General features: G+C 40.9%; 2 protein-coding genes across 7 annotated transcripts in view; one reads left to right on the forward strand and one right to left on the reverse strand.

The window, feature by feature from the left end:
• LOC133646321 (sorting nexin-14-like) overlaps positions 1–282 on the forward strand; it is a 64,430-nt gene extending 64,148 nt beyond the window's left edge. For 3 of the 6 annotated variants that reach the window (XM_062041559.1, XM_062041561.1, XM_062041563.1), the window contains one exon: positions 103–282. In XM_062041559.1, coding sequence (XP_061897543.1) covers positions 103–141 — 39 coding nt within the window. In that variant the 3' untranslated portion in view covers positions 142–282. Of the gene's footprint in view, positions 1–99 lie in introns of all 6 variants that reach the window. The other 3 variants (XM_062041558.1, XM_062041560.1, XM_062041562.1) reach the window with 1 other exon arrangement.
• Positions 283–2,305: 2,023 nt separating this feature from the next.
• The window catches only part of nt5e (5'-nucleotidase, ecto (CD73)), a 40,502-nt gene continuing 15,718 nt past the window's right edge, over positions 2,306–27,089 (reverse strand). The window contains exons 7-9 of the mRNA XM_062041570.1: positions 25,415–25,564; positions 20,446–20,646; positions 2,306–3,161 (exon numbers count right to left, since the gene is read on the reverse strand). Of these exons, the coding sequence (XP_061897554.1) occupies positions 2,998–3,161; positions 20,446–20,646; positions 25,415–25,564 (515 nt within the window). The 3' untranslated portion in view covers positions 2,306–2,997. The remainder of the gene's footprint in view (positions 3,162–20,445; positions 20,647–25,414; positions 25,565–27,089) is intronic.

Genomic DNA, 27,089 nt, shown 5'->3' on the forward strand with positions numbered 1-27,089 from the left:
CTAGGAAATCATAAACAAATATTTTTTTTAAAATGTCTAGAATTTTGAAATTTTTTATTTTTTATTCTCATACTGTGTTTGTATTTGTTTTCCTATCAGCAGTTGCAGAAGGAGTCTTCCGTCAATGCTCCCTGGATGTGAACTGGTACTACTGACCCAAACACACTAATTGATGACACTATTAAGGCACTTGTACTTTCACAAAGACCTATGTTGGTCTTATTGTTCTGGTGTACAGTATGTATACTTTTATTATGTAAAATAAAGACATATATAACACTGTTGCACTGCCATGTCAGAGATGTTGAATTAAAATACTTCACGATTAAAGTGACCATTGGTGAGCAAAGTAAACCCTGTTGTAAAACAGAGGTGTAATAATCTACACCAAATCAACCAATATAAAACTACAATACAACACAAATGATTCACCCAAAGTTGCTCAAACTGCATTAAACCAGGTTTTTTTTTTCCCTCGAGTCCCACACTGAATTAGCAATCGTACTCTTGATTTTATTCGTATTGAATAATTATAGCTAACCTACTTACAGTTCACAACCTTGTAAAGTTGTGTAAAACCATGTGGTAATCACACATCACTCCAAAGACATGCACCTGGGGATAGGTTGATTGGCAACACTAAATTGGCCCTAGTGTGTGAATGTTGTCTGTCTATCTGTGTTGGCCCTGCGATGAGGTGGCGACTTGTCCAGGGTGTACCCCGCCTTCCGCTTGATTGTAGCTGAGATAGGCTCTAGCAGCCCCCGCGACCCCGAACGGGACAAACGGTAGAAAATGGATGGAATCACACATTATTTATTTAACACATTAACCTTAGGCTTTGGTCAGGCTGATGAGAAAATTTAGTACTAACCAAAAATACTGCATAGGAAAGGACTCAAATAACTAATAAAAAATAAATGTACATACAATTATGTTGTGATAAAATAAACTACCGTATTTTCCCGTCCATAGGGCGCACCGGATTATAAGGCGCACTGCCGATGAATGGTCTATTTTTGATTTTTTTTCATATGTAAGGCGCACCGGATTATAGGGCGCATTAAAGAAGTCATATTGAAACCACTTCCTTGTGGTCTACATAACATGTAATGGTGGTTCTTTGGTCAAAATGTTGCATAGATGATTACAGATCATCTTCAAGCCGCTTTCTGACAGTCTCTTCCGGATGCGCTGTTTTGTGGGCGGTCTTATTTACCCCTTCGACAGCGTCTTCTCCCCGTCATCTTTGTTGTAGCGGTGTAGCGTGCAAGGACGGGGGTGGAAGAAGTGTCAAAAGATGGCGCTAACTGTTTTTATGACATTCAGACTTTACTTAAATCAATAATGGAGCAGCATCTCTTCATCCGGAAACAATCACACCGGAAATGTGTCCCGTGAAAAACCATCCGACCAGAACTCTCTAATAACTAAAGTTCCTTGGGTGAACAATGTAAACTCACTACACCGGTATGTTTTAGCGCTTTCATGGCGAGTTTACTGACAGATATAAGTAATAACTTTATACTACTTTATATTAGAAATGGCAACAGCGGAGGATGAATGTCACATAACAAGAAGATAAGAAACATTAGAAGCTTATTGACTACAAATGTGGACTCAAGCAATTTTTCAGGATTTATGCAGATCCCAAATACAGATCAGCAGGTACCAGAAGATAAGAAAAGTTGCTTTTGCATAATATTGCAAAACAAAACGCCAGATAATGTCTTACCTTACACACACCATAATAATACTTGTATGTTGAAGCACATGAAACGGTGCAGCTTACACTTATCTCTTATGTTTGACTGCCATCTACTGGTCACATTTATCATTACACCATGTACCAAATAAAATTGTTTTGAGGTGGGTAAGCTCAACCAAACTTATTCCTTACATCAGGCGCACCGGTTTATAAAGCACACTGTCGAGTTTTGAGGGGAAAAAAAGGATTTTAAGTGCGCCTTATAGTCCGAAAAGTACGGTAAATATGTTTCTTACCTAAACGGTCAATAAAATTTAAGTGCAAATGAAAATACAACTTCACCACTTTAGTCATATTTTTTGCGCTTAAGAAACTTCTCTATGACTTAGGCTCCAGACTTCTTCTGTTTGTTTGCGACAGAGCTGAGATTGAGATTGTCATTACTGCCACAAGTGGTGGAAAAGTGTATTACAACTGAGTACCGCTGCGGCTCATACGGACCACAGCTGACAAAACAATTATTTTTAAAGGTGGCCCTCTAGGGGGCATTTGCGGCCCAACAATGAGCCCTGGCCCGAGGGTTAAGGAACACAATAAACAGTGAACATATTGATATAGTACTTTAGCCTTTAATAGTTCATTAAATAATATTGAGTAGAATAAAGTGTAACTATGTACAGGTACAACAATTAGTCATGCAAATGTGATTAAACAAACTCACACAACATATATTTCTCGCATTGATATAAAATTGTGGGCATAATAATCGCCTTTTTTACAAAAAAACCCACTAATCCTTGGGAGAGAGTTTTTGTTACAAAAAATATGAATAAATCAATCAAAGTTTATTTATATAGCCCTTAATCACAAGCGTCTCAAATACTTAATGGCTTAAAATAATCTATTCAGTAATGTATGCAATGATTGAAATAAAACAATATTTTTTTGAATTATAATGAAATGTTCTTTAACTGCTAATTGCGTCCATTTTCTTGTAAACTGTAGGCGACGTAGAACAATTGGTCCTAATCATCATAAGTCACAGCCACCAATGCCTTTAAATGTGCGTGACACGACTGCATGGAAGCACAAAAACTGCAGGGTTGTGTGGAGCACTGCAGGCTTAGCAACTACGTGTCAAATAATACATGCCTGGTGGAAATAACTATATCCCACTTCAAATTCAAGAAATGTAAGGAACATATTTAATAAATCATCCCCGACGTTTCCGTGGCTGGCTATTGAATTTGCCCTGAGGATAAAAACCTACCCGTAGTCTCCTAAATGCCTCATAACCAGAATGCCAGACTCAGACATAAACTCAGCAGCAGTGGGCAGAGGCTTTGGGCCACAAGTACCGCAGAGTTCCTGAACTTGATCCGCCCTTCCACCGCTGGGTAGACGCGTTTCATTTCTCTGATGTAATTGGCCAAAACCGAAATGTCCATATCCCCTGCAAGACAAAAAAAACAACAACATTTAAATAAGCAAGTCATTTGAAATAGCTTAAAAACTGCACACAACGTAGCTTAAACTAAAAAAGCACTCAGGGCGCAGACCTCCGCCAAGCCCCGTCTCCCAATAGTGAGAAATCCTTAGAAAAAAAAAAAAATGAATCCAGACAGCGATCCAGATCAGCTCCAATCGTTAATCGTTTGTTCCTTATCCAATTTTATGAAATTTTCTGAAAGTTTAATCAAAATCCACCGATAAGTTTTTGAGCGAGCTATAGCGGAGAGAAAAAAACAGTTAACCCTCGTGTCTCTGTGGGTGGAGGCGGGATCGCTAGCATAGACGCGCTGAGAAGTTGAGGCTTGTAACCTAAACATAAGGTAACGTAGTATATAAACAGTCGTGGTCAAAAGTTTACATACACTTGTAAAGAACATAATGTCATGGCTGTCTTGAGTTTCCAATAATTTCTACAACTCTTATTTTTTTGTGATAGAGTGATTGGAGCACATACTTGTTGGTCACAAAAAACATTCATGAAGTTTGTTTATTTTATGAATTTATTATGGGTCTACTGAAAATGTGACCAAATCTGCTGGGTCAAAAGTATACATACAGCAATGTTAATATTTGGTTACATGTCCCTTGGCAAGTTTCACTGCAATAAGGCGCCTTTGGTAGCCATCCACAAGCTTCTGGCAAGCTTCTGGTTGAATTTTTGAACACTCCCCTTGACAAAATTGGTGGTTTCTTCAACATTGTCCACACGTTTAAGTCAGGACTTTGGGAAGGCCATTCTAAAACCTTAATTCCAGCCTAATATAGCCATTCCTTTACCACTTTTGACATGTTTTTGGGGTCATTGTCCTGTTGGAACACCCAACTGCGCCCAAGACCCAACCTCCGGGCTGATGATTTTAGGTTTTCCTGAAGAATTTGGAGGTAATCCTCCTTTTTCATTGTCCCATTTACTCTCTGTAAAGCACCAGTTCCATTGGCAGCAAAACAGGCCCGGAGCCTAATACTACCACCACCATGCTTGACGGTGGTGTTCCTGGTATTAAAGGCCTCACCTTTTCTCCTCCAAACATATTGCTGGGTATTGTGGCCAAACAGCTCAATTTTTGTTTCATCTGACCACAGAACTTTCCTCCAGAATGTCTGATCTTTGTCCATGTGATGTCAGATTAAATATAGTCCATCCATCCATCCATCCATCCATCCATTTTCTACCGCTTATTCCCTTTGGGGTCGCGGGGGGCGCTGGAGCCTATTTCAGCTACAATCGGGCGGAAGGCGGGGTACACCCTGGACAAGTTGCCACCTCATCACAGGGCCAACACAGATAGTCAGACAACATTCACACACTAGGGCGAATTTAGTGTTGCCAATCAACCTATCCCCAGGTGCATGTCTTTGGAGGTAGGAGGAAGCCGGAGTACCCGGAGGGAACCCACGCAGTCGCGGGGAGAACATGCAAACTCCACACAGAAAGATCCCGAGCCCGGGATTGAACTCACGACCACTCAGGACCTTCGTATTGTGAGGCAGACGCACTAACCCCTCTTCCGCCGTGCTGCCTATTAAATATAGTATATAGTAGTAATATGATATGGATCACCACCAAAATCTAATTACTTGTTCCTTATCCCATTTCTGACATTTCCTGAAATTTTCATTAAAACCACCCATAACTTGTTGAGCTAAATCTACAGCAAAATGAAAGAAACAGATTGAATCATCTTGTCAGGCATCCCCTGTCTTTGTCTCTGTCGGTGGAGGGAATTTGAGGCTTGTAACATCAACACACACACACTGTAAGGTAACATAGTAGAAATGATCCGGATCACCCCCAAAATCGAATCACTTGTTCGTGAAAAAAATATCTTAAAAGTTTCATGAAAATAACTTTTGGAAATATGTTTGCTAACTAACGAAAAGACCGACAAATGATTACATAACCACATGCAGAGCCAATTAGGATTTCCAAAGTTGGGTTCGGGCAGCACGGTGGAACAGGGGTTTGTGCGTGCATGCTTGTTCTTTATTATTAGGGTTATTTATACATAAATATTGGAAAAATACATGATATATTTTTAGGACATTTGGGAAAACCTGTTCTAAATAAACAAAGGCTTTTATCGGATTTGTCATTTTGTAGGTCTAAAATTAATAGTATCCTACAAAAACAGGCTTCAAAATAGAAGTGACGCTGAGTAGAAAACTGTTCATAAAGTAAAACACTACTTTTCAAATGTGTAATTTACTGTGCCTGTCCCGCATTTGTTAAAACAGTTTTCAAATACAATACGGTCGCCGCACTTATTGGATTTGTCATTTTACCGATTGGAAATTATTAAGGAATAGCTATAAAAAAAACTGACATAAAAAACAATTGACCATATTTTCCAGACTATAGAGCGGACCGGAATATAAGCTGCACCCACTAAATTTTAATTGAAAAACATATTTTTTCCATATATTACCTGCACCGGACTATAACCTGCAGATATATATACATTGCAAAAAGAATTATTTACACAGAAAGATTTTGTAAATCTTTTCAAATGGTGTATGTAAAACGGCTGATCAAACAAAACCGAAGTCATTGTCATTGACCCACTAGCTGTGGAAGCGAGCTTTACAATGAGCTCCACAGTGACGTGTTGGTGAAGTTGGAATTTGTGAAACTGAAACGATACAGAAAGAATGCCATTGTAAGTTAATAATACTAACACAGACACCCGTAAATTTGTTGGCATATTCGCTAATGCTAACTACGACAGCACATCCAAATATGCGTGAAAACACTCCTACAGACATCACACATGGAACGGTTTAGTAATTATACATTTTAGTTGTAATGTAGTTTAGTTATATTTACAAACTTAAAAACGTTGCTTGGAGTGATGAATGAAGAATCCGTACGAGTAGAACGCTATGGACGGCTAGAAGATGGGACAGCACCTGTACTTGTGGTTGAAAGTTCCAAACAGAAGGGTACTGCAGCACCTGCAGTGAGCAAACTTGTCCAAAAGATGGCGCCATAGCACAAACACTAACACATGTTTCAGTGTCTTTGCTTGTTTAAAAAAATGTTTTTTTACTACTACTTGTAACGATATATCTTCTGATGCTAAACGAGGGCACATCATTAGTGATGTTCCTGATCTCATTGGGTGTTTCCGGTCTTTCGAAACATCAGACACCCTCCTTCAGGTGACCCAGCTGAGCTTGATCAAGCCTCAGCTTGTGCCCGAGCAGCATTTGCCCACGGATCCGCTCTTTTGATCCAGAGCCACCTCGAAGCCTTCTCTGCAGCCTCTGTGCTGTTGTCGATAGCCCTTCTTCTTTTCTCACCCGTGATGCCGAGTGCAGTGTAGGCCCTGTAGAGGGACTGCCCTGCGAAGCCTCTGCACCTTACCTCCACAGCTTAGCACCTTGCCTTCCAGCCTTGATTATGGCAGTTGCTGACGAGGCCTTCGTATTTCTCCCTCTTGCGCTCAAACGCTTCCTCCATTCGGTCTTCCCATGGCACAGTGAGCTCTAACAAGACCAGGTTCTTTGTTGCCTCAAATACCAGGACAATGTCAGGTCTCAGGGTGGTATTGACGACATGCTGGGGTAACTTAAGCTGTTTCTCCAAGTCCACTTTCAGCTGCCAATCCTGTGCGGTTTTCAGAAGCCCTAATGCTACTCTGGAAGACCTTCCTGGTTTCTCTCGGGCCCTGATGAAGCTGATTGTTAGCTTGGAGGAATTTGACCTCCGTCAGCTGTTGATGTTAACCTGGATGCTCGCCGCAATTGTTTTGAGCACCTGGTCATGCCGCCAGCGATACCGGCCTTCCCCCAAAGCTTTTGGGCAGCAGCTCAAGAGTTCCCTTTCTCTTGCACAGGGCACATTCTGGTGTATCGGCCAAACCCCAGGTGTGCAGGTTGGATGGGCTGGGGAGGACGTCGGAGACTGCCTGAACCAGGAACTTGATGCGGTGTGGCTCTGCCCGCCAGAGGTCCGCCCAAGTGATCTTCCTCTCCACAGCTTGTTCCCATCTAGTCCAGGCACCCTGACGTGACATTCCCACTGCTTCGGTGGACCTTTCCTCCTCTACCGCTGCCCTCACCTCGCCTTGAACTAGCTGCCTCCGCTTTTTCCCCTAAGCCTTGTCAAACCGGGGCCCTGCAAGGGTTCCTAGCCCAGCCCTTCCTCTGGCCACTTGCATTATGGTCACCAAAAAAAACCCATAAATTAGCTGTACCGTCTTATAAGTCGCAGAGTTCCATGTGTAGGAAAAAAGTAGCGGCTTATAGTACGGAATTTACGGTAGTTGCACAAAGCTAAGCACTATACTGTTTATTTTGCACTGTACGCAATGCCTTGTTTGTCCGTAAAAACCCAAACTATTCAACTTTTTATTTTTATTTTTCCATTTAGAATTTTTTAGAGTTAAATCCACACTTGTGTCTCCCGCTTTAGCCTCCAGCCAATCAGCTCCTTGCACTCTCTTGCATTCCCCCAGAGGGCTTCTCTCAAGTTGTTTCTCGACTATTTTCCTTTGAGTTTAGCTTGCTTGTCTTTGAAGTTTCCCCATTGTCAGAGCCCTATTTATACAGAGTGTTTTCATGTGTTGTTCATTAGAAACCGCTCTGGAAGTGTATTGCCTGTGCTTTCCATACAGACTCCATCAATTCAACATGATCAATATTGACGTCTTAAAAAAAAAAAATAAAAAAAAAAAAGTTTTCTATTCCATTGTTATTCGCTATTTGCAAATGTGCTTAAGTGAAAAAAGCTGCACAATTGAACAGATTCTGGCTGCGCAGCATTATCGTCTTTGACTGAACTCTGTCACTGCGTGCCTTCATCCAAGATGTGCACTCTGGGTGGCATAACCCTTAAATGGAGCCGTTCCCAGTCCAATCTAGCCCTTCTGCCTTTTCTACCGACAAATTAAGTTATTTTGTTCCTTGGAATATTAAACATTGTATTGCACTTGATGGTTGTGTGTACATCCCACATAATACAATGCATGTAGTGCTTTCAGCTGGTGAGGCTACCATTGAACTATGCGACTCTTTTATAGAAAATACATATATAATGTAGCGTCTATCAATTGATTCAGTTTATTTTTGACGCTTTCTGTCTGTTGTCACGCTCCTCCTTGCAAGCACACAAAAACACTCAAACAGCTGTTCGAGCCCACCCTGACACGTCATGGGTACACATAATTCCTAATGTTAAGAGGAATATTTTCCACCTTAGCAGAATGAAATAGGCTGAGACAAACTTTAATGATGCACAAAGGAAATTGTTACTGTGTGTCAGGATGGAGTCATTCTGTGTGTACTCCTTTCTGCTCGAGGAACGACACGCAATGAGTCCCACCCTGTGTTTGTATCTTTGCGCATGCTCCCTAGTTTCGATGATGTGTGTGTGCATGTCAAAAGCACACACACAGAGTTTAACTTTTTGTTTCGTTGGGCTAAAGCCTAAGCAACTCCGCTTGGGATAGGTAGCAGAATGGACAAAAATCACATGAACAGAGGGACCATAAAGGGAGAACGCGTCGGACTTTGTAGAGCTCAGGCTTTTCTCCAGCGCTGGTATTGCCAATGTTTGTACTTACTCCATTTGTAAAATAAATGGTTAAACTTCAATTCTTGTCTCCTTGATTTATTTGGACATAACAAAATGAAAGAATTACCGCATTTTCCGCAATATAAGGCGCACCTAAAAACCTCCAATTTTGTCAAAAGCTGACAGTGCGCCTTATATATGGACCAATATTGAGCCTCCAACAGGTAAAAGTTTCAATCAATCAATCGCAACTACGGTAAGCAGCCGCCGACTTCATTTCCCCCGTAGAAGAAGTTCTTCTTCTACGGTAAGCAGCCGCCCGCGTAGAAGAAGAAGAAGCGCGCAGTGCATGCTGGGATATATGACTGCGCGAGGCGTGCCGTTTTAATTTCCATTTGTTTGTTTATGTAAAGACCCCAAAATGGCTCCTATTAAAGGCCTACTGAAATGAATTTTTTTTATTTAAACGGGGATAGCAGATCTATTCTATGTGTCATACTTGATCATTTCGCGATATTGCCATATTTTTGCTGAAAGGATTTAGTATAGAACAACGACGATAAAGATTGCAACTTTTGGTATCTGATAAAAAAAAGGCTTGCACCTACCGGAAGTAGCGTGACGTAGTCAGTTGAACATATACGCAAAGTTCCCTATTGTTTACAATGATGGCCGCATGAAGTGAGAGAGATTCGGACCGAGAAAGCGACAATTTCCCCATTAATTTGAGCGAGGATGAAAGATTTGTGGATGAGTAAAGTGCAAGTGAAGGACTAGTGGGGAGTGGAAGCTATTCAGATAGGGAAGATGCTGTGAGAGCTGGGGGTGACCTGATATTCAGCTGGGAATGACTACAACAGTAAATAAACACAAGACATATATATACTCTATTAGCCACAACACAACCAGGCTTATATTTAATATGCCACAAATTAATCCTGCATAAAAACACCTGCGTGTTTGTTATGCTAGCTCCTAGCTCCTCTGCTAGCTCCTAGCTCCATAGAACACGCAAATACAATTCAAACACCTGATCAACACACACAATCACTCAGCCCAAAAGACCGTTTACCTAACCCAAGGTTCATAAAGCTTATATATTTTTAAAAAGTTACGTACGTGACGCGCACATACGGTCAAGTTATCGAATGTTTAGCAGCCAAGGCTGCATACTCACGGTACCTGATATTCAGCTGGGAATGACTACAACAGTAAATAAACACAAGACATATATATACTCTATTAGCCACAACACAACCAGGCTCATATTTAATATGACACAAATTAATCCTGCATAATAACACCTGCGTGTTTGTTATGCTAGCTCCTAGCTCCTCTGCTAGCTCCTAGCTCCATACAACACGCCAATACAATTCAAACACCTGATCAACACACACAATCACTCAGCCCAAAAGACTGTTCACCTAACCCAAGGTTCATAAAGCTTATATATTTTTAAAAAGTTACGTACGTGACGCGCACGTACGGTACGGTACATGTTATGCTAGCTCCTAGCTCCTCTGCTAGCTCCTAGCTCCATAGAACACGCCAATACAATTCAAAAGACATGATCAACACACACAATCACTCAGCCCAAAAGACCGTTCACCTAACCCAAGGTTCATAAAGCTTATATATTTTAAAAAAGTTACGTACATACGCAAAAAAAAGCCAAAGCTGCATACTCACAGTAGCACGTCTGCGTCTTTGTCATCCAAATCAAAGTAATCCTGGTAAGAGTCTTTGTTGTCCCAGTTCTCTACAGGCGTCTGTGTATCGAAGTCAAAAGTCCTCCTGGTTAGAGTCTCTGTTATCCGAGTTCTTCCATCTTGACTGCATCTTTCGGGAATGTAAACAAAGAAGCGCCGGCTGTGTACTGTTGTGGCTGACTACGTTCGAAAAATACGTCCATTTCGCACCGACAACTTTCTTCTTTGCTTGCTCAGCTTCCTTCTTCATAATGCAATGAACATGATTGAAACAGATTCACGAACACAGATGTCCAGAATACTGTGGAATTATGAAATGAAAACAGAGCTTTTTCGTATTGGCTTCAATGTGGAAGGCATACCCGTGTTCGCCGGGCTACGTCACGCGCATACGTCATCCTCAGAGGTGTTTCGAACCGGAAGTTTAGCGGCAAATTTAAAATGTCACTTTATAAGTTAACCCGGCCGTATTGGCATGTGTTATAATGTTAAGATTTCATCATTGATATATAAACTATCAGACTGCGTGGTCGGTAGTAGTGGGTTTCAGTAGGCCTTTAAAGGCCTACTGAAATTAGATTTTCTTATTTAAACGGGGATAGCAGATCCATTCTATGTGTCATACTTGATCATTTCGCGATATTGCCATATTTTTGCTGAAAGGATTTAGTTGAGAACATCGACGATAAAGTTCGCAACTTTTGGTCGCTGATAAAAAAGCCTTGCCTGTACCGGAAGTAGTGTGACGTCACAGGTTGTGGAGCTCCTCACATCTGCACATTGTTTACAATCATGGCCACCAGCAGTGAGAGCGATTCGGACCGAGAAAGCGACGATTTCCCCATTAATTTGAGCGAGGATGAAAGATTCGTGGATGAGGAAAGTGAGAGTGAAGGATTAGAGGGCAGTGGAAGCGATTCAGATAGGGAAGATGCTGTGAGAGGCGGGTGGGACCTGATATTCAGCTGGGAATGACTAAAACAGTAAATAAACACAAGACATATATATACTCTATTAGCCACAACACAACCAGGCTTATATTTAATATGCCACAAATTAATCCGCATAACAAACACCTCCCCCCTCCCGTCCATATAACCCGCCAATACAAATCAAACACCCGCACAACACACTCAATCCCACAGCCCAAAGTACCGTTCACCTCCGCAAAGTTCATAAAGCACATATATTTCCCCAAAGTCGCCAAAGATACGTACGTGACATGCACATAGCGGCACGCACGTACGGGCAAGCGATCAAATGTTTGGAAGCCGCAGCTGCGTACTCACGGTAGCGCGTATCCAACTCAAAGTCCTCCTGGTAAGAGTCTCTGTTGTCCCAGTTCTCCACAGGCCAATGGTAAAGCTTGACTGTCATATTTCGGGAATGTAAACAATGAAACGCCGGCTACGTGTTTGTGTTGCTGCAGCCGGACGCTAATACACCGCTTCCCACCTACAACTTTCTTCTTTGCTGTCTTCATTGTTCATTAAACAAATTGCAAAAGATTCACCAACACAGATGTCCAGAATACTGTGGAATTTTGTGATGAAAACAGACGACTTAATAGCTGGCCACAATGCTGTCCCAAAATGTCCGCTACAATCCGTGACGTCACGCGCAAACTTCATCATACCGAGACGTTTTCAGCAGGATATTTCGCGGGAAATTTAAAATTGCACTTTACTAATCTAACCCAGCCGTATTGGCATGTGTTGCAATGTTAAGATTTCATCATTGATACATAAACTATCAGACTGCGTGGTCGGTTTAGTGGGTTTCAGTAGGCCTTTAAGATACACGCTTACGACGCACAGTTTAAACTTAAGACGATCAGTCATGCAGTAGAACATGGGAATAGAGCAGCAGCGACACTGACTCGATTAATGACGACTTCGACAAGACGGAGCCGGGCATGTTGGATGCTGTATCCGCCCAACTGTTTAATTCGGACATTGAAGAAGAAGAATTTGAGGGATTCGTGGATGAGGAATAACTTCATAAAGTGAGCTTTACATGTTTACTTTGTGTGTTGTGTTGTGTGACAGTTATTGATATATTGTTATTGCTCTGCACTATTTCGAGTGTTACTATATTGTGATTGCACCAACGTTTGATTTACCGTAACAGTATCACTGTTTTTTACCTGTTTATTGAATCAGGGAAAAGTTCCCCTCCACTATGTGATATACATGTTATACCTTGCTGTTGTGAAAAGATAAACAAAACACCACGTCACTGACTTTACCTCGGGGAAAATAATAAAACAGCTGTTTATTCATTTTGGGAGTGAACAGAGTTGTCATAACGCTGGTTTGTAATCTATTAATAAAGTTTGACTGACCTATCTGACTGTTTGGTTGACATTCCCGTTAGCGCAGCTCCATCTAATGGATGCATAGGTGCGCCTTATAATGCGGTGCGCCTTATATATGAACAAAGTTTTGAAATATGCCATTCATTGAAGGTGCGCCTTATAATCCACTGCGCCTTATAGTGCGGAAAATACGGTAACCTTGGAGAACTTCCCTCTTTAAAAGGGAAAGCCCGAACACTAAGGCCCCTAAGTCGGCTGAGGTTATCCAGGGTAAATCCCACCTAACCTTATCCTTGTCCAAACACACACAATGGTCGTTTAAGACCCCCTCCCCTCCTCCGTCAACTGACCTAGTATACATGCGCGGAAAATTTGCACGTCATAGTCACCTCCAGTGTTGATTTGTGTGCAAGTTTTTAAATTAAATTTAACTTATCTGAACAATATCCAGTGTGCTGTGGGGCCCTATTGTAGTGAATCACACCTGAGACATCATAAATTAATCAAATCTTCATTAGACACGTGAAAGTAAACAATGTGATAAAGAACATTTTACATCAATCAATCGAGGGATCTAGATATCTGGTCAGGACACTCTTCACTCTTTTGCCTTCACCTTTATTGTCCATTCCTTTTTGGTGACTTTATATACTCTGGACCTAGACGTTGAGTGCGCAACATACATGGTATGCCGTTTTTCGTAGTCTTCCCTCGTCGTGATACAAAGCACACGCTACCTTTTGTTATCACATCCACGGGAGCCCGCATTCTCGTTGTCTCTCTTTCGACAAATGGACAAAGTTTTTCGCTAAGTAGAATCACAGCTGACCTGGATATTGGAAAGTTCTCTTGCCGTCTGAGAAGTGTTGTATCCCAAATAGCTGCAATCGCTTTCTCTTAAGATATTCATGTGTGATTTCCACAAGCGTCTGTACATGTAAAGGAAGGAGCAACACGGGCATGTCTGGATGACTCGCCTCCATCTTTCTAGTGTTTACCTTCGAGTGGAATCAGGTTGTTATGAAGCTGGCTGTGGCACGTTCTTTCTGACATCACTTCCTGTGTGGGGAGCCGTCTTTCTGGCGTCACTTCCTCTCCGAACTCAGTTTGTAAACGATCGATGAGTCCATACAAAGCTAAGAGCCGGAGATTCAAGAAATACACGCCGCACTTAACTGTGTAAAAAATTATCCAAGGAGGGGAACCTTAAACGATAGTATAGTGTGGCTGACACGGTGCTTAGGCTAAATAATTATTTGCTTAATATAGACAGGGCCTAATATCACAAATAACATCAGGGTGATTATAATAACAAGTGAAACTAAAGGCCTTTTTTTTATACTGCAGAAACTTTTACAGGAACTTTCCCATTTACCCGGGTAAATCAAGTTCCGCCTGTGTTTTCCCACCAAAAACTACCCAGGTAGATTCAGTTCCTCAGTCAGCTAGTGCTGTTGAACGCTGTTTGGTTGAACACAGTGGGGGGGTGTTCCTAAAACTTTTTTTTCAAACACACGACCGTCATTACAGAAAGCTAGATTTTTTTTTTTTTTACCATTTATTGTGTATTTCTATTACGAAATACTTGACATCTGAGAGAAAGAGGAATGAAAGGGACTTTCGATTGCAGGAATTTTTGTGGGACAACTTTGAACGCTGATCAGTGGAACTGTCGACACTGCAGTATTTTTACTTAGTCACAGTCTTTAAGTTATTATGTAGTTTGTTGATTATTAGTTTTTACAAACTTCCTTTTGATACGCGAAGCTACAAGAAGTAAATGGACTCTTTTAAACTTATTTACAGAGCAGTATGAACGACCTGAGCTGCTTAATACTGAGACTCTGTTGGATACATGTGAAATAAAGGAGGTGATAAGAAGGTGAATGACACTGTATATTAACTTGACTTTGATACGTGTTGTAAAAGTAGTCAGTGTGTGTCTTCATTAGCCTCGACCGAGTGAACAGAATGATGTGTTCGTGTTGTCTGCGCGAGATAAACACTGACATTTAATATTTATGTATTGTTATTTACTGCTGAAATGGACCTCCCTGAATTTATCATTTACTGAGAGGACGACTTTCTGACTGTTGGACATTGCGGTTAGAAACCTGACTTTTTATGAACAACTCGGTACACTTAATTTTTTAAGTCATATCATTTTGTATGGTATTGCTCTGTATCAGATTTACTTAGACTTTAGTAAAAGAACTGTGACCTAATATTGCCTGTTTACATGGTACCAGTGTAGAAACATACTAAACCACTCCTCCATACGTCATCAGCCTGATTTATATAAACTACCCTGAACCATGAAATGCGGTGGAAACACAAACCACACACTTTTACAGGAACACATAGTTCCAGGAACGAGAGGTTGCAGGAACCTTGGTGGAAAAGGGTTTTAAGTTGCATTACTGACTTTTGTTCACATCCAGCCAGGAAGAAGACGCTGTTGCAGCGTGCATACACTCACACATCACCATTGTGACACACACAGTTGTGGTCAAAAGTTTACATACACAAATTTACATACACAAATTAAAGTTAAAGTCCCAACGATTGTCACACACACACTAGGTGTGGTGAAATTTGTCCTCTGCGTTTGACCCCCTGGGAGGTGAGGGGAGCAGTGAGCAGCAGCTAGCGCCGAGCTCAGGAATCATTTGGTGATTTAACCCCCAATTCCAACCATTGATGCTGAGTGCCATGCAGGGAGGCAATGGGTCCCATTTTTTTTAGTCTTTGGTATGACTCGGCCAGGGTTTGAACTCATGACCTCCCAGTCTCAGGGCGGACACTCTAACCACAAGACCACTGAGCTTGTAAAAAAACAATGTCATGGCTGTCTGGAGTTTCCAATCATTTCTACAACTGTTATTTTTTTGTGATAGAGGGATTGGAGCACATACTTGTTTGTCACAAAAAACATTCATGAAGTTTGGTTCTTTTATGAATTTATTGTAAATAATGTAAATAATTCAATGTATATACTCTGATGATTAACTTGTGTGATGACTGTATTATGCTGATATTATATATTTGTACCATGATTTGATTAACGTGGACCCCGACTTAAACAAGTTGAAAAACTTATTCGGGCGTTACCATTTAGTGGTCAATTGTACGGAATATGTACTGTACTGTGCAATCTACTAATAAAAGTTTCAATCAATCAATCAATCAATCAATATTATGGGTCTACTAAAAATGTGACCAAATCTTCTGGGTCAGAAGTATACATACAACAATGTTAATATTGTTATTATGTCAGACCCACTCGACATCCATTGCTTTCGGTCTCCCCTAGAGGGGGGGGGGGTTACCCACATATGCGGTCCTCTCCAAGGTTTCTCATAGTCATTCACCGACGTCCCACTGGGGTGAGTTTTTCCTTGCCCGTATGTGGGCTCTGTACCGAGGATGTCGTTGTGGCTTGTACAGCCCTTTGAGACACTTGTGATTTAGGGCTATATAAATAAACATTGATTGATAAACATTGATTGATATTTGGTTACATGTCCCTTGGCAAGTTTCACTGCAATAAGGCAATTTGGTAGCCATCCACAAGCTTCTGGTTGAATTTTTGACCACTCCTCTTGACAAAATTGGTGCAGTTAAGCTACATTTGTTGGTGTCCTTTACCACTTTTGATGTGTGTTTGGGGTCATTGTCCTGTTGGAACACCCACCAATTTGGAAGTAATCCTCTTTTTTCATTGCCCCCATTTACTCTCTGTAAAGCACCAGTTCCATTGGCAGCAAAACAGGCCCAGAGCATAATACTACCACCACCATGCTTGACGGTAGATATGGTGTTCCTGGGATTAAAAACCTCTCCTTTTCTCCTCCAAACATATTGCTGGGTATTGTGGCCCAACAGCTAATTTTTTGTTTCATCTGACCACAGAACTTTCCTCCAGAAGGTCTTATCTTTGTCCATGTGATGTCAAATGAAACAAAAATTGAAGAAACAAGTCCATGTCAGAAAACCAACAAATTTAGCTGAACTGCACAAATGTTGTCAAGAGGAGTGGTCAAAAACTCAACCAGAAGCTTGTGGATGGCTACCAAAAGCGCCTTATTGCAGTGAAACTTGCCAAGGGACATGTAACCAAATATGTAACTGACTCAGCAGATTTGGTCACATTTTCAGTAGACACATAATAAATTCGTAAAAGAACCAAACTTCATGAATGTTTTTTGTGACCAACAAGTATGTGCTCCAATCACTCTATCACAAAAAAAAGTTGTAGAAAGTATTGGAAACTCAAGACAGCCATGACATTATGTTCTTTACAAGTGTATGTAAACTTTTGACCACGACTGTACATCTAGAACAGCCTGGCGTAATATACAGCCTTTTCAAATTTAAAGTGTCATTTTTTTAATGGATTTCAAAACTCCACATTGCATGATTTTCACGCAGCTCAAACAAATGTGGCACGGCAAAGTCCGCCTCATTAGAAACGAGCCCGCCTTCGGCACTTTTGCCTGTCTTACGATGTGCCGGCTGGATGGGAGAGTACAAAAGGAACTGCATAACTTTAAGCTCGTAAAAACACACGCAAACGGGAGAATAGGGCTCGAAGCTTTTAAAATATAGCATTTATTCACACAAGGCCAGCATTGCCAGTCCTCTGGGAAATGAATCCCAAAAATGGCTGATAACAAAAGAAGTGAGAACGGTCTCATCCTCCAATGCATCTTTCTATTATTTCCTCTTATGGTGTGATCAGGCTTTTGGTCAGTGCCAATAACTCTGCCCACGTCTTTGGAGCCGAGCGTTTTCTTTGTTTTTATCTGCGGGTGGCAATTCAAAAGTGAAAACCCATTTCTGGTTTGGACTCCGGCCATCAACCGTCTCCACCTACTGTATAGTAATTTAGGGTCTTTCGGGACAGCCGTTTTTGGACTGTGAGAGGAAGCCATATAAGCGCCATGCTGCCCTGAATGCATCACGTTTCAAGCATGCCATGCCCTGAATGCATCATGTTTCAAGCATTTCACCTTCCTTACCTACTTTGCAAGGACCGTGCCATGTAAACCTGGGAGAATCCAGGAAAGGGGTAAAAAAGGACTTTGACCGCAATACATATGTTTTTTTGGTCGATCCTCCTGCCAGTTACGACATGTCACCTTGCGTAACGATATGAGAATTTCACGTCACTGTTTTTGTAACCATGATCACTTTACTATTGTCCAATGTGCTCAAAAAGTACATAAACAAACTTCTTTTAATAAAGTTGTATAAAAAAAAAAAAAATAGACAGACTTAGAAAGGCCACTAATTTGCATGTTTGTGTTTCTTACGCTTCACAGACTGTGTTTTGGCAGGCGTTGTGGCGTCCAACTCTCTTCAGTTGTCCTTAAACGCACTGTTGTTGTTTACAGTGTGACAGAGCAGTTAGGCTTGCGTGTTAACTTTCTTCGACGCTGCCACATATGAACATGTTTTTCCCCACTCCTTATTTGACTCCTCCTTATAACCCAAAGTTAATGCCACAGCATAGTTTACACAGCTTGACCACAGATTGTGAATAAACCCTCTAAACCAGGGGTGTCAAACTAATTTTAGCTCAGGGGCCGCATGGAGGAAAATCTATGCACACGCGGGCCGGACTATTAAAATCATGGCATTAAAACAAAAAAATAAAGACAACTTCAGATTGTTTTCTTTGTCTTACTTTGGCCAGAAATACAACAAACACATTTTTAAAATAAAATAAAAATATAGAAAAAAATACCGGCAGCGGTAAAGTTTAGATCCATGAAGGAAAGAAGAAAGTGAATAAAACTGAATAAATTTACATATGCATAACAATTTGTTTTCTTTTGTATTATTTTTTTAATGAATTAAGTAACATTTATGACAACCTTTTTTTTTAAAAACAATATAGAATGTGAGATATAACAGGATAAGGCATACATTTATCATTTGTTTTCAAAACAGTTACAAAAAAGTGGGACCCCAAAAACTTACTGTGGGACCCCATTTTTATGACTTGCTGGGGTCCCTGGGACCCCATTTTGAAAACCTTTTTGTAACTGCGGACCGGTCAACGCTTGAAAATTTGTCCCACGGAATGGGGGGGGGGGGATTTTTTTTTTTGTCATAAAAAAATACAATCATGTGTGCTTACGGACTGTATTGATCTATAATGATATATAATGTAGGAACCAGAAATATTAATAACAGAAAGAAACCCTTTTGTGTGAATGAGTGTAAATGGGGGAGGGAGGTTTTTTGGGTTAGTGCACTAATTGTAAGTGTATCTTGTGTTTTTTATGTTGATTTAATTTAAAAAATATATATATATATTATTATTTTTTTATTTCTTGTGCGGCCCGGTACCAATCGATCCACGGACCGGTAACGGGCCGCGGCCTGGTGGTTGGGGTCCACTCGAAATAACCTCTCTGTTTTACACACAATTTACTTTCTTGGAAGTTTCACTGCAATAAGGCGCTTTTGGTAGCCATCCACAAGCTTCTGGTTGAATTTTTGATCACTCCTCCTGACAAAATTAGTGCAGTTCAGCTAAATGTGTTGGTTTTCTGACATGGACTTGTTTCTTCAGCATTGTCCACACGTTTAAGTCGGGACTTTGGGAAGGCCATTCTAAAACCTTAATTCTAGCCTGATTTAGCCTTTACCACTTTTGACGTGTGTTTGGGGTCATTGTCCTGTTGGAACACCCAACTGCGCCCAAGACCCAACCTCCGGGCTGATGATTTTAGGTTGTCCTGAAGAATTTGGAGGTAATCCTCATTTTTCATTGTCCCATTTACTCTCTGTAAAGCACCAGGTCCATTGGCAGCAAAACAGGCCCAGAGCATAATACTACCACCACCATGCTTGACGGTAGACATGGTGTTCCTGGGATTAAAGGCCTCACCTTTTCTCCTCCAAACATATTGCTAGGTATTGTGGCCAAACAGCTCAATATTTGTTTCATCTGACCTCACATGGACAAAGATAAGACATTCTGGAGGAAAATTCTGTGGTCAGATGAAACAAAAATTGAGCTGTTTGGCCACAATACCCAGCAATATGTTTGGAGGAGAAAATATGAGGGCCTTATTGCAGTGAAACTTGCCAAGGGACATGTAACCAAATATTAACATTGGTGTCTGTATACTTTTTTGACCCTCCAGATTTGGTCACATCTTCAGTAGACCCATAATAAATTCATAAAAGAACCAAACTTCATGAATGTTTTTTGCGACCAACAAATATGTGCTCCAATCAATCTATCACAAAAAAATGAAGAGTTGTAGAAATTATTGGAAACTCAAGACAGCCATGACATTATGTTCTTTACAAGTGTATGTCAACTTTGCACCACGACTGTAAGTGCAGTTATCAATCATGGTTTTTCAATCATTTTAATTTAAAACGATAACACTAACCGCTGGGAGTTTTAGCGCGGTTGTCATTAATAATGTTTATCGTTAGATCCCTACACCTTGCATAATAGAAACTCCAACTATTCCACAGAGTATGCTTGCTCACATTTGTGCATATGCGTGCAGATGTCACATAATTAAAGGAATATCGCTTCCAACCAGTCATTAATAATATCTGCCATATAGCACAAACAACATAAATCACAATGTCATGAAAGTTGCCGTAATTCGGTGTTTTTAATGAATTGATGAAAAGCATTATGTGGGCCTACCTGTATTGTGCTTCAACATCTCTTCCTTGATCATGTTGTAGCTGTCCCCGCCGGCCACTAGGTAGGAAGGCGTGACCACGGTGTACGTCTTCTTCAGGTCTAGCGGCTCGTACTTTGGCACTCTGCATTTGGTGCAGAGCACCGATAAGGAGACCACCCGTTGGTTTGCTGGCTTTGATACGTCGTACTCTACTCGGATTCCTGCACATGGAAGAGATATAGGATCATTAGTAACAGAAAAGGGAAAAGCTGGAAGGGTGAGAAAAAGTTATGGTAGTGACCCAAAGAGGGTGTTATTTTTTTCTGGATTGGCCTTGATGTCCAGCAACCTTTTAAAGTGGGGCGATGATGATTTTAATCTGCATTTAAAACTAGGGATGTAACAGTATCACAATCCCACGGTACAATATTATTATGGTATATATGTCAATATAAAAAAATAAATAAAAAAATGTTAGTGTGTAAAATTAAGTGTTTTGGAGAAGCTTACTGTAATTGAAGACAAACATAATGCTAAAATGTTCTAATCATATTTAATAATAGTAGTAATAACAATTAGCTTTATTGTCTCCGAGGAGAAATTTGTCTTGGACATCAAGACACAGTGTTTTACATACATACATACATACAGTTAATCCAACAGTACAGTGATGACAGTGAACAGTGCGCAGATATATCAGTTAGTTATGAGATCACACATTACACTCCCCCCGTATTGCACACCTCTCCTATTGCACTATCCCAGTATTGCACTCCTTATTATTGCATCCGGTTATTACAGTATAGTTTTCTCTTGTTAGGTGCTTTGATAGCCAGTGGGACAAAGGAAAATCTATACCTGTTGAGTTTGTATGTTGCTGTTCTGTACCGTTTACCATTTGGCATCAACACAATTTCACTATGAAGTGCGTGGTGTGGGTCAAGGGTGATTTTAAGACCCTGCTTCCTGACGGTATGGTCGAATATTTCTGGAAGGGAACAAGGGGGCTGCATGCCAATTATTTGACCAGCCCTCTTGATAAGGTTTTGAAGTTGGGTTTTGAGTTGGACAGACAGATTTCCAAACCATGCGGAGATGCCATAACGAATGACAGATTCACCGTGGACACCTGAGCCTCCTCAGAAACTGGTTCATATGGGAGCAAACAGAGTCAACTTGGTTGGCCCAAGTTAACTGGGAATCAAAACAAATACCCAAATACTTATAGGAGGACACCTGCTCCACTCTCTCCCCATGGATAATGATCGGCTGTGATCCCCCACAGATTTGGAATCAAAAACTATCTCCTTCGTTTTTTTTTTTACATTTAAAATCAGGTTTTTCTCCTCACAACACCTCACAGCCCCTTCTATGTCTTGTTTGTATGAGTCGATGTTGGAGGATAGTTTAGGCTTTGTTAATCGTTTGGGCTTTGTCAATAGTTTATTACTTATTTATTTATTACTACGAACATCGATACAAAAGGTCCTGGGTTCGATCCTGGGCTCGGGATCTTTCTGTGTGGAGTTTGCATGTTCTCCCCGTGACTGTGTGGGTTCTCTCCTCCTTTCCTCCCACCCCCAAAGACATGCACCTGGGGATAGGTTGATTGGCAACACTGAATTGGCCTTAGTGTGTGAATGTGAGTGTGAATGTTGTCTATCTGTGTTGGCCCTGCGATGAGGTGGCGACCTGTCCAGGGTGTACCCCGCCTTCCGCCCGAATGCAGCTGAGATAGGCTCCAGCACCCCCCGCCACCCCGAAAGGGACAAGCGGTAGAAAAATGGATGGATGGGATGAATTTGAAGACAAAATAATTGTGCAGGCACATACACTGTTACAAGCAAATGTGAAAGAAAAAAAAAACGTACAGTTGCGTGCAACGTTCCCTCTAAGGTGCGCGCCTGTGCAATTGCGCACTGCTCAAGCGTCCTCTGCGCACGGAAAATCTATGCCACGCACAAAATCAAATTAAAAAATAAGCGCATAACAATTTTCGACACACGGACACGACAGAGAAAACAGTTTTCGTCATCATTGTTCAAATATTGTAACGTCTGTCAAGACGCTTTGAGGACATGAATTCCATCGATCACTTTACTGAGCAAAACTCTTTATTGTCGGCCATAAACACATCACCAAAACATTAGTAAAAAAAATGATATCTAGCAAAAGTGGTCATTTTCTGCAGTACAAACCAGATCAAAAGCAACTTTGTTATATCAACAGCAGCCACTTGCGCCAACACATGCACATATGGCACTTAGCCAGTGATGCGTTTACAGACACACAAAAAGTTGGACAACTCCAACACCACACATAAAGTGTCATTCCAGGTCGTTACACTATGATTTACCAATCAAATGTGTGCTTATTCTAGTGTCATTTATTAGGAATCTTAATTTATAAATATTAATCATGAAATGCTGTTGGTGTATAAAAATACTAATAAAAATATATTTTTTACAAACAGGAAGTTGCAGGAATGAACACAAGATCCCCTGCTTACATTTCATTGTGCAACATGTGAATGTTTTGATGGGAACTAAATGCAATGTCTGAAAGGGGTACAAATTATTTCCAAAGCAGGACCTCCACCCAGACAAACAATACAAGTACACAGTTCATGAAAAACAATATTTTTTTTTATTGTCATTGTAAGTGGGACTAAACACTTATATTAAAAATGGAAATGACTGCTGTCATTTGATTATAATGATAAGATAATGTTGTCTGTCTATCTGTGTTGGCCCTGCGATGAGGTGGGGACTTGTCCAGGGTGTACCCCGCCTTCTGCCCGAATGCAGCTGAGATAGGCTCCAGCACCCCCCGCGACCCCGAAAGGGACAAGCGGTAGTAAATGGATGGATGGATGGAGATTGAACTTGTTATTTAGTCAGGTTTGGGACAGGTGTGCTGCTGGTGTAGCCACAGTGTGCACGTGTGATGTTGCTCACATGGGCTCCACTGAATGCTCAGGGAGTTTTTGCGTTTGCTCACACACATGAAAAATTAGAGGGAACATTGGTTGCGTGTCTTCAATCAAAGTGACAATGTAAACATCCAATGTAAAACAATAATGTTCGCTTTAGTGTCTTTCGACTTTTACTTTCTGACAAGCAGTGTCCTCCACAGTGGACAAATTTACATCAGTCTGGAATATGCTGTTTCTCAGAAAAATGACCGAACAATTGAACTTTTAATAATGTAAATACCTCACAAACTGATGTTTGGCTTCGCTGGCTTCAAATATATTTTCTGGGTGACGGTTTATGAGGGGGCGACTTGTCTAAGGTGCCGTCGGCCGGAGTGCAGCTGAACATGCTGCAGCCCCTCCGTGACATGAGAAAATTGCTGGAAAAATGGATGGATGGATTAAAAATGTATCAAGTAGTTTTTCCGTTTACTCATTCTTCCGGTGTTATACTTTTTCGCGTGATTTCTCTCATTGCACTGCAAAATGACCGGCTGGGTGTGTGTCGCCTTGGAAAATGCTCGAGGCGAAAGTGGCGCAATTTGCTCTGCAGAACGCAGGCTCTCTTACTTCCTCCCAAAAAGTTATGTTTTCACTGGGTTTTGTTTGTTAGCAACACAACTCAAATAGTTACGGATAGATATTGATAAAATTTTTTAGGAGACGTCCAAAAAAAAACAATTCGTCTCATCGACTACACACTTCACTTCTGGCGGTCCACGCCCTACAACTCGCTGCCCCGCACTGCGCAGAGAAGTCTGAAAGATGTAGCTTATTTTAAAATGCCAGAAGGAATATACACACTAAGTTTTTTTTTTATACTGTCACATAAAATGGCATTTTTTGTAATGATTTTGAAACTGAAATACTGCGATATTTACAATAATGTGACACCCCTATTTAAAACATTTCCTCATGGTCTAGATCAGTGTTTTTCAACCACTCTGCACACTAGTGTACCATGAGATATTGTCTGGTGTGCCGTGGGAGATTATGTAATTTCACCTAATTGGGTTAAAAATATTTTTTGCAAACCAGTAATTATAATCCGCAAATGTGCTGTTGAGTGTCTGTGCTGTCTAGCGCTCGGCATATCAGCAGGTAGCTAATTGCTTTGTAGATGTCGGGAACATGGTGTGGGAGGCAGAGTGCAGGTAAAAAGGTATCTAACGCTTAAACCAAAAATAAACAAAAGGCGAGTGCCGCTAAGAAAAGGCTTTGAAGCTTAGGGATGGCTAGGCTAAACGAAGCTAAAACTGAACTGGCTGCAAAGTAAAGAAAAACAGAATGCTGGACGACAGCAAAGACTTTCAGCGTGTGGAGCAGCAGACGGCGTCCACAAAGTACATCCGTACATGACATGACAATCAACAACAAAATAGGAGCGCAAGACAAGAACTAAAACACTACACACAGGAAAACACCAAAAACCTAAAAATAAGTCACGGCGTGATGTGACAGGTCGTGACAGTACACTTACTTTGAGACAAGAGCTATAGTGATGCATGCTTGGTTATGGTTTGAATTAATATCCAACAATTGCGAGAACGACTTTTTATTGTCAATATCGGCTGATGAGATTCATTTTTAAATTTTTTCTGCTAGTGGTGTGCCTCGAAATTTTTTCAATGAAAAAAATGTGCCTTGCCTCAGAAAAGGTTGAAAAACACTGGTCTAGATCAGGGGTTCATAACCTTATTTGACCTCGGAGCCCAACTTTCCCACTACAGAGGGACCTGGGGCCCCACTCAAATATTGACACTGAATTTGTTTAATCGTATTAAACAATTATACTTAACGTACTTACAATTTACAACCTTGTCAAATGATATGAAACCATGTGTTAGTCACAAAGATTATTATTTATCATATAAACCTTAGGTTTAGGCCAGGCTGATTTGAAAAACAAGTACTAACCAAATATACTGCATAAGAAGGGACTCAAAACAACTGACTTTTTTTTTACAGGTAAAGGACATGTTTTCAAACAATCTCAGAGAATTAAGTCAAGACACCTGAGACTTGTAGAAATTCTCCACGCATTGTTCCGTATCTGTGAACGGAGTGCTCGAATGCCTTTTTCATCGTCATTCCCGTAATCTGGATCAAGTCCATAGTTGAGCCGAATGGTAAAACAGTCATGATCTCCTCCATTGTTATGATACCTGAGAAAAGAAATGCACATGTATTACACGGAGAAACACCCCTTTTCCACGGCACGGTACCTACTCGGCCATTGGCGCATTCCAATAGGCAAAACTAGCAGCACCATTGGTCGAGCAGATTCAGAATTGTAATGTTTGAAGGTACCATATTTTCCAGACTATAAGGCGCACTTCAAATATTTTTTTCCCCTCAAATCTCGACAGTGCGCCTTATAACCCGGTGCGCCTAATGTACGGAATAATTCTGGTTTTGCTCACCGACCTCGAAGCAATTTTATTTGGTACATGGTGTAATGATAAGTGTGACCAGTAGATGGCAGTCAAACATAAGAGATACGTGGTAAGAGGTATGATGGCAATATGACTCAAGTAAACAACACCAACATTTTATATGTTCCGTTGAAAATATAGAACATTACACACGGCGCTCAAAAATCTATCAAAATGTTTTAGTACGACTTTGATAAGCTATGAAGCCGCACCGCTTGATGGATTGTCGGCACATTAAACATGCAAGTATTATTAAGGTGTGTGTATAAGGTAAGACATTATCTGGCGTTTTGTTTAGCAATATTATGCAAAAGCAACTTTTTTTACCTTCTGGTACCTGCTGATCTGTATTTGGGATCTGCATAAATAATTGAAAAATTGCGCACGTCCGCCTTTGTAGTCCGTCCGTTGATAAACTTCTCCTTTTTCTCTATCTTCTTGTTATGTGACATTAATCCGCCGCTGTTGCCATTTCTAATATAAAGTAGAGTAAAGTTCTTACTTATTTCTGTCAGTAAACTCGCCATGAGCGCTAAAACATACCGGTGTAGTGAGTTAACGTAATTCACCCAAGGAACTTTAGTTTTAGAGTTCCGGTCGGACGTTTTTTCACGGGACACATTCCCGGTGTTGTTGTTTCCGGATGAGGAGATGCTGCTCCGTTATTGATTACTGAATGTCATTAAAACAGTTAGCTCCATCTTTTGACACTTCTTCCACTCCCGTCCTTGCACGCTACACCGCTACAACAAAGATGACGGGGAGAAGACGCTGTCGAAGGTGAGCCACGTAAATAAGATGCACAAAACGGTGCATCCAGAAGCGACTATCAGAAAGCGGCTTGAAGATGATCTGTAAAACATAATTTATGCAACATTTTGACCAAAGAACCACCATTACATGTTATGTAGACCACAAGGAAGTGGTTTAAATTTATAAAAAAATAATAATAATATGACTCCTTTATTGCGTCCTATAATCTGGTGCGCCTTTTATATGAAAAAAGATCGAAAATAGACCATTCATCGGCAGTGCGCCTTATAATCCGGTGCGCCCTATGGTCCGGAAAATACGGTACATGCCGAGAGTTGACACAAATAATCTGTGCCTTAGCTCTGGATGCTACAGTGTTATACTTCAGTCTCCACTTTCCTTGCTGCCTTCAGTCTCCTATTGGATAAAATGTGTCTCTTTACTGAGAGTCTCGTTCTGATCAATACCAGGTCGTTCAAGCAGTTTGAAGTGGAACACTAAT

The sequence above is a fragment of the Entelurus aequoreus genome, linkage group LG03 (assembly GCF_033978785.1).
Source record: "Entelurus aequoreus isolate RoL-2023_Sb linkage group LG03, RoL_Eaeq_v1.1, whole genome shotgun sequence".
Taxonomy (NCBI): Eukaryota; Metazoa; Chordata; class Actinopteri; order Syngnathiformes; family Syngnathidae; genus Entelurus; species Entelurus aequoreus.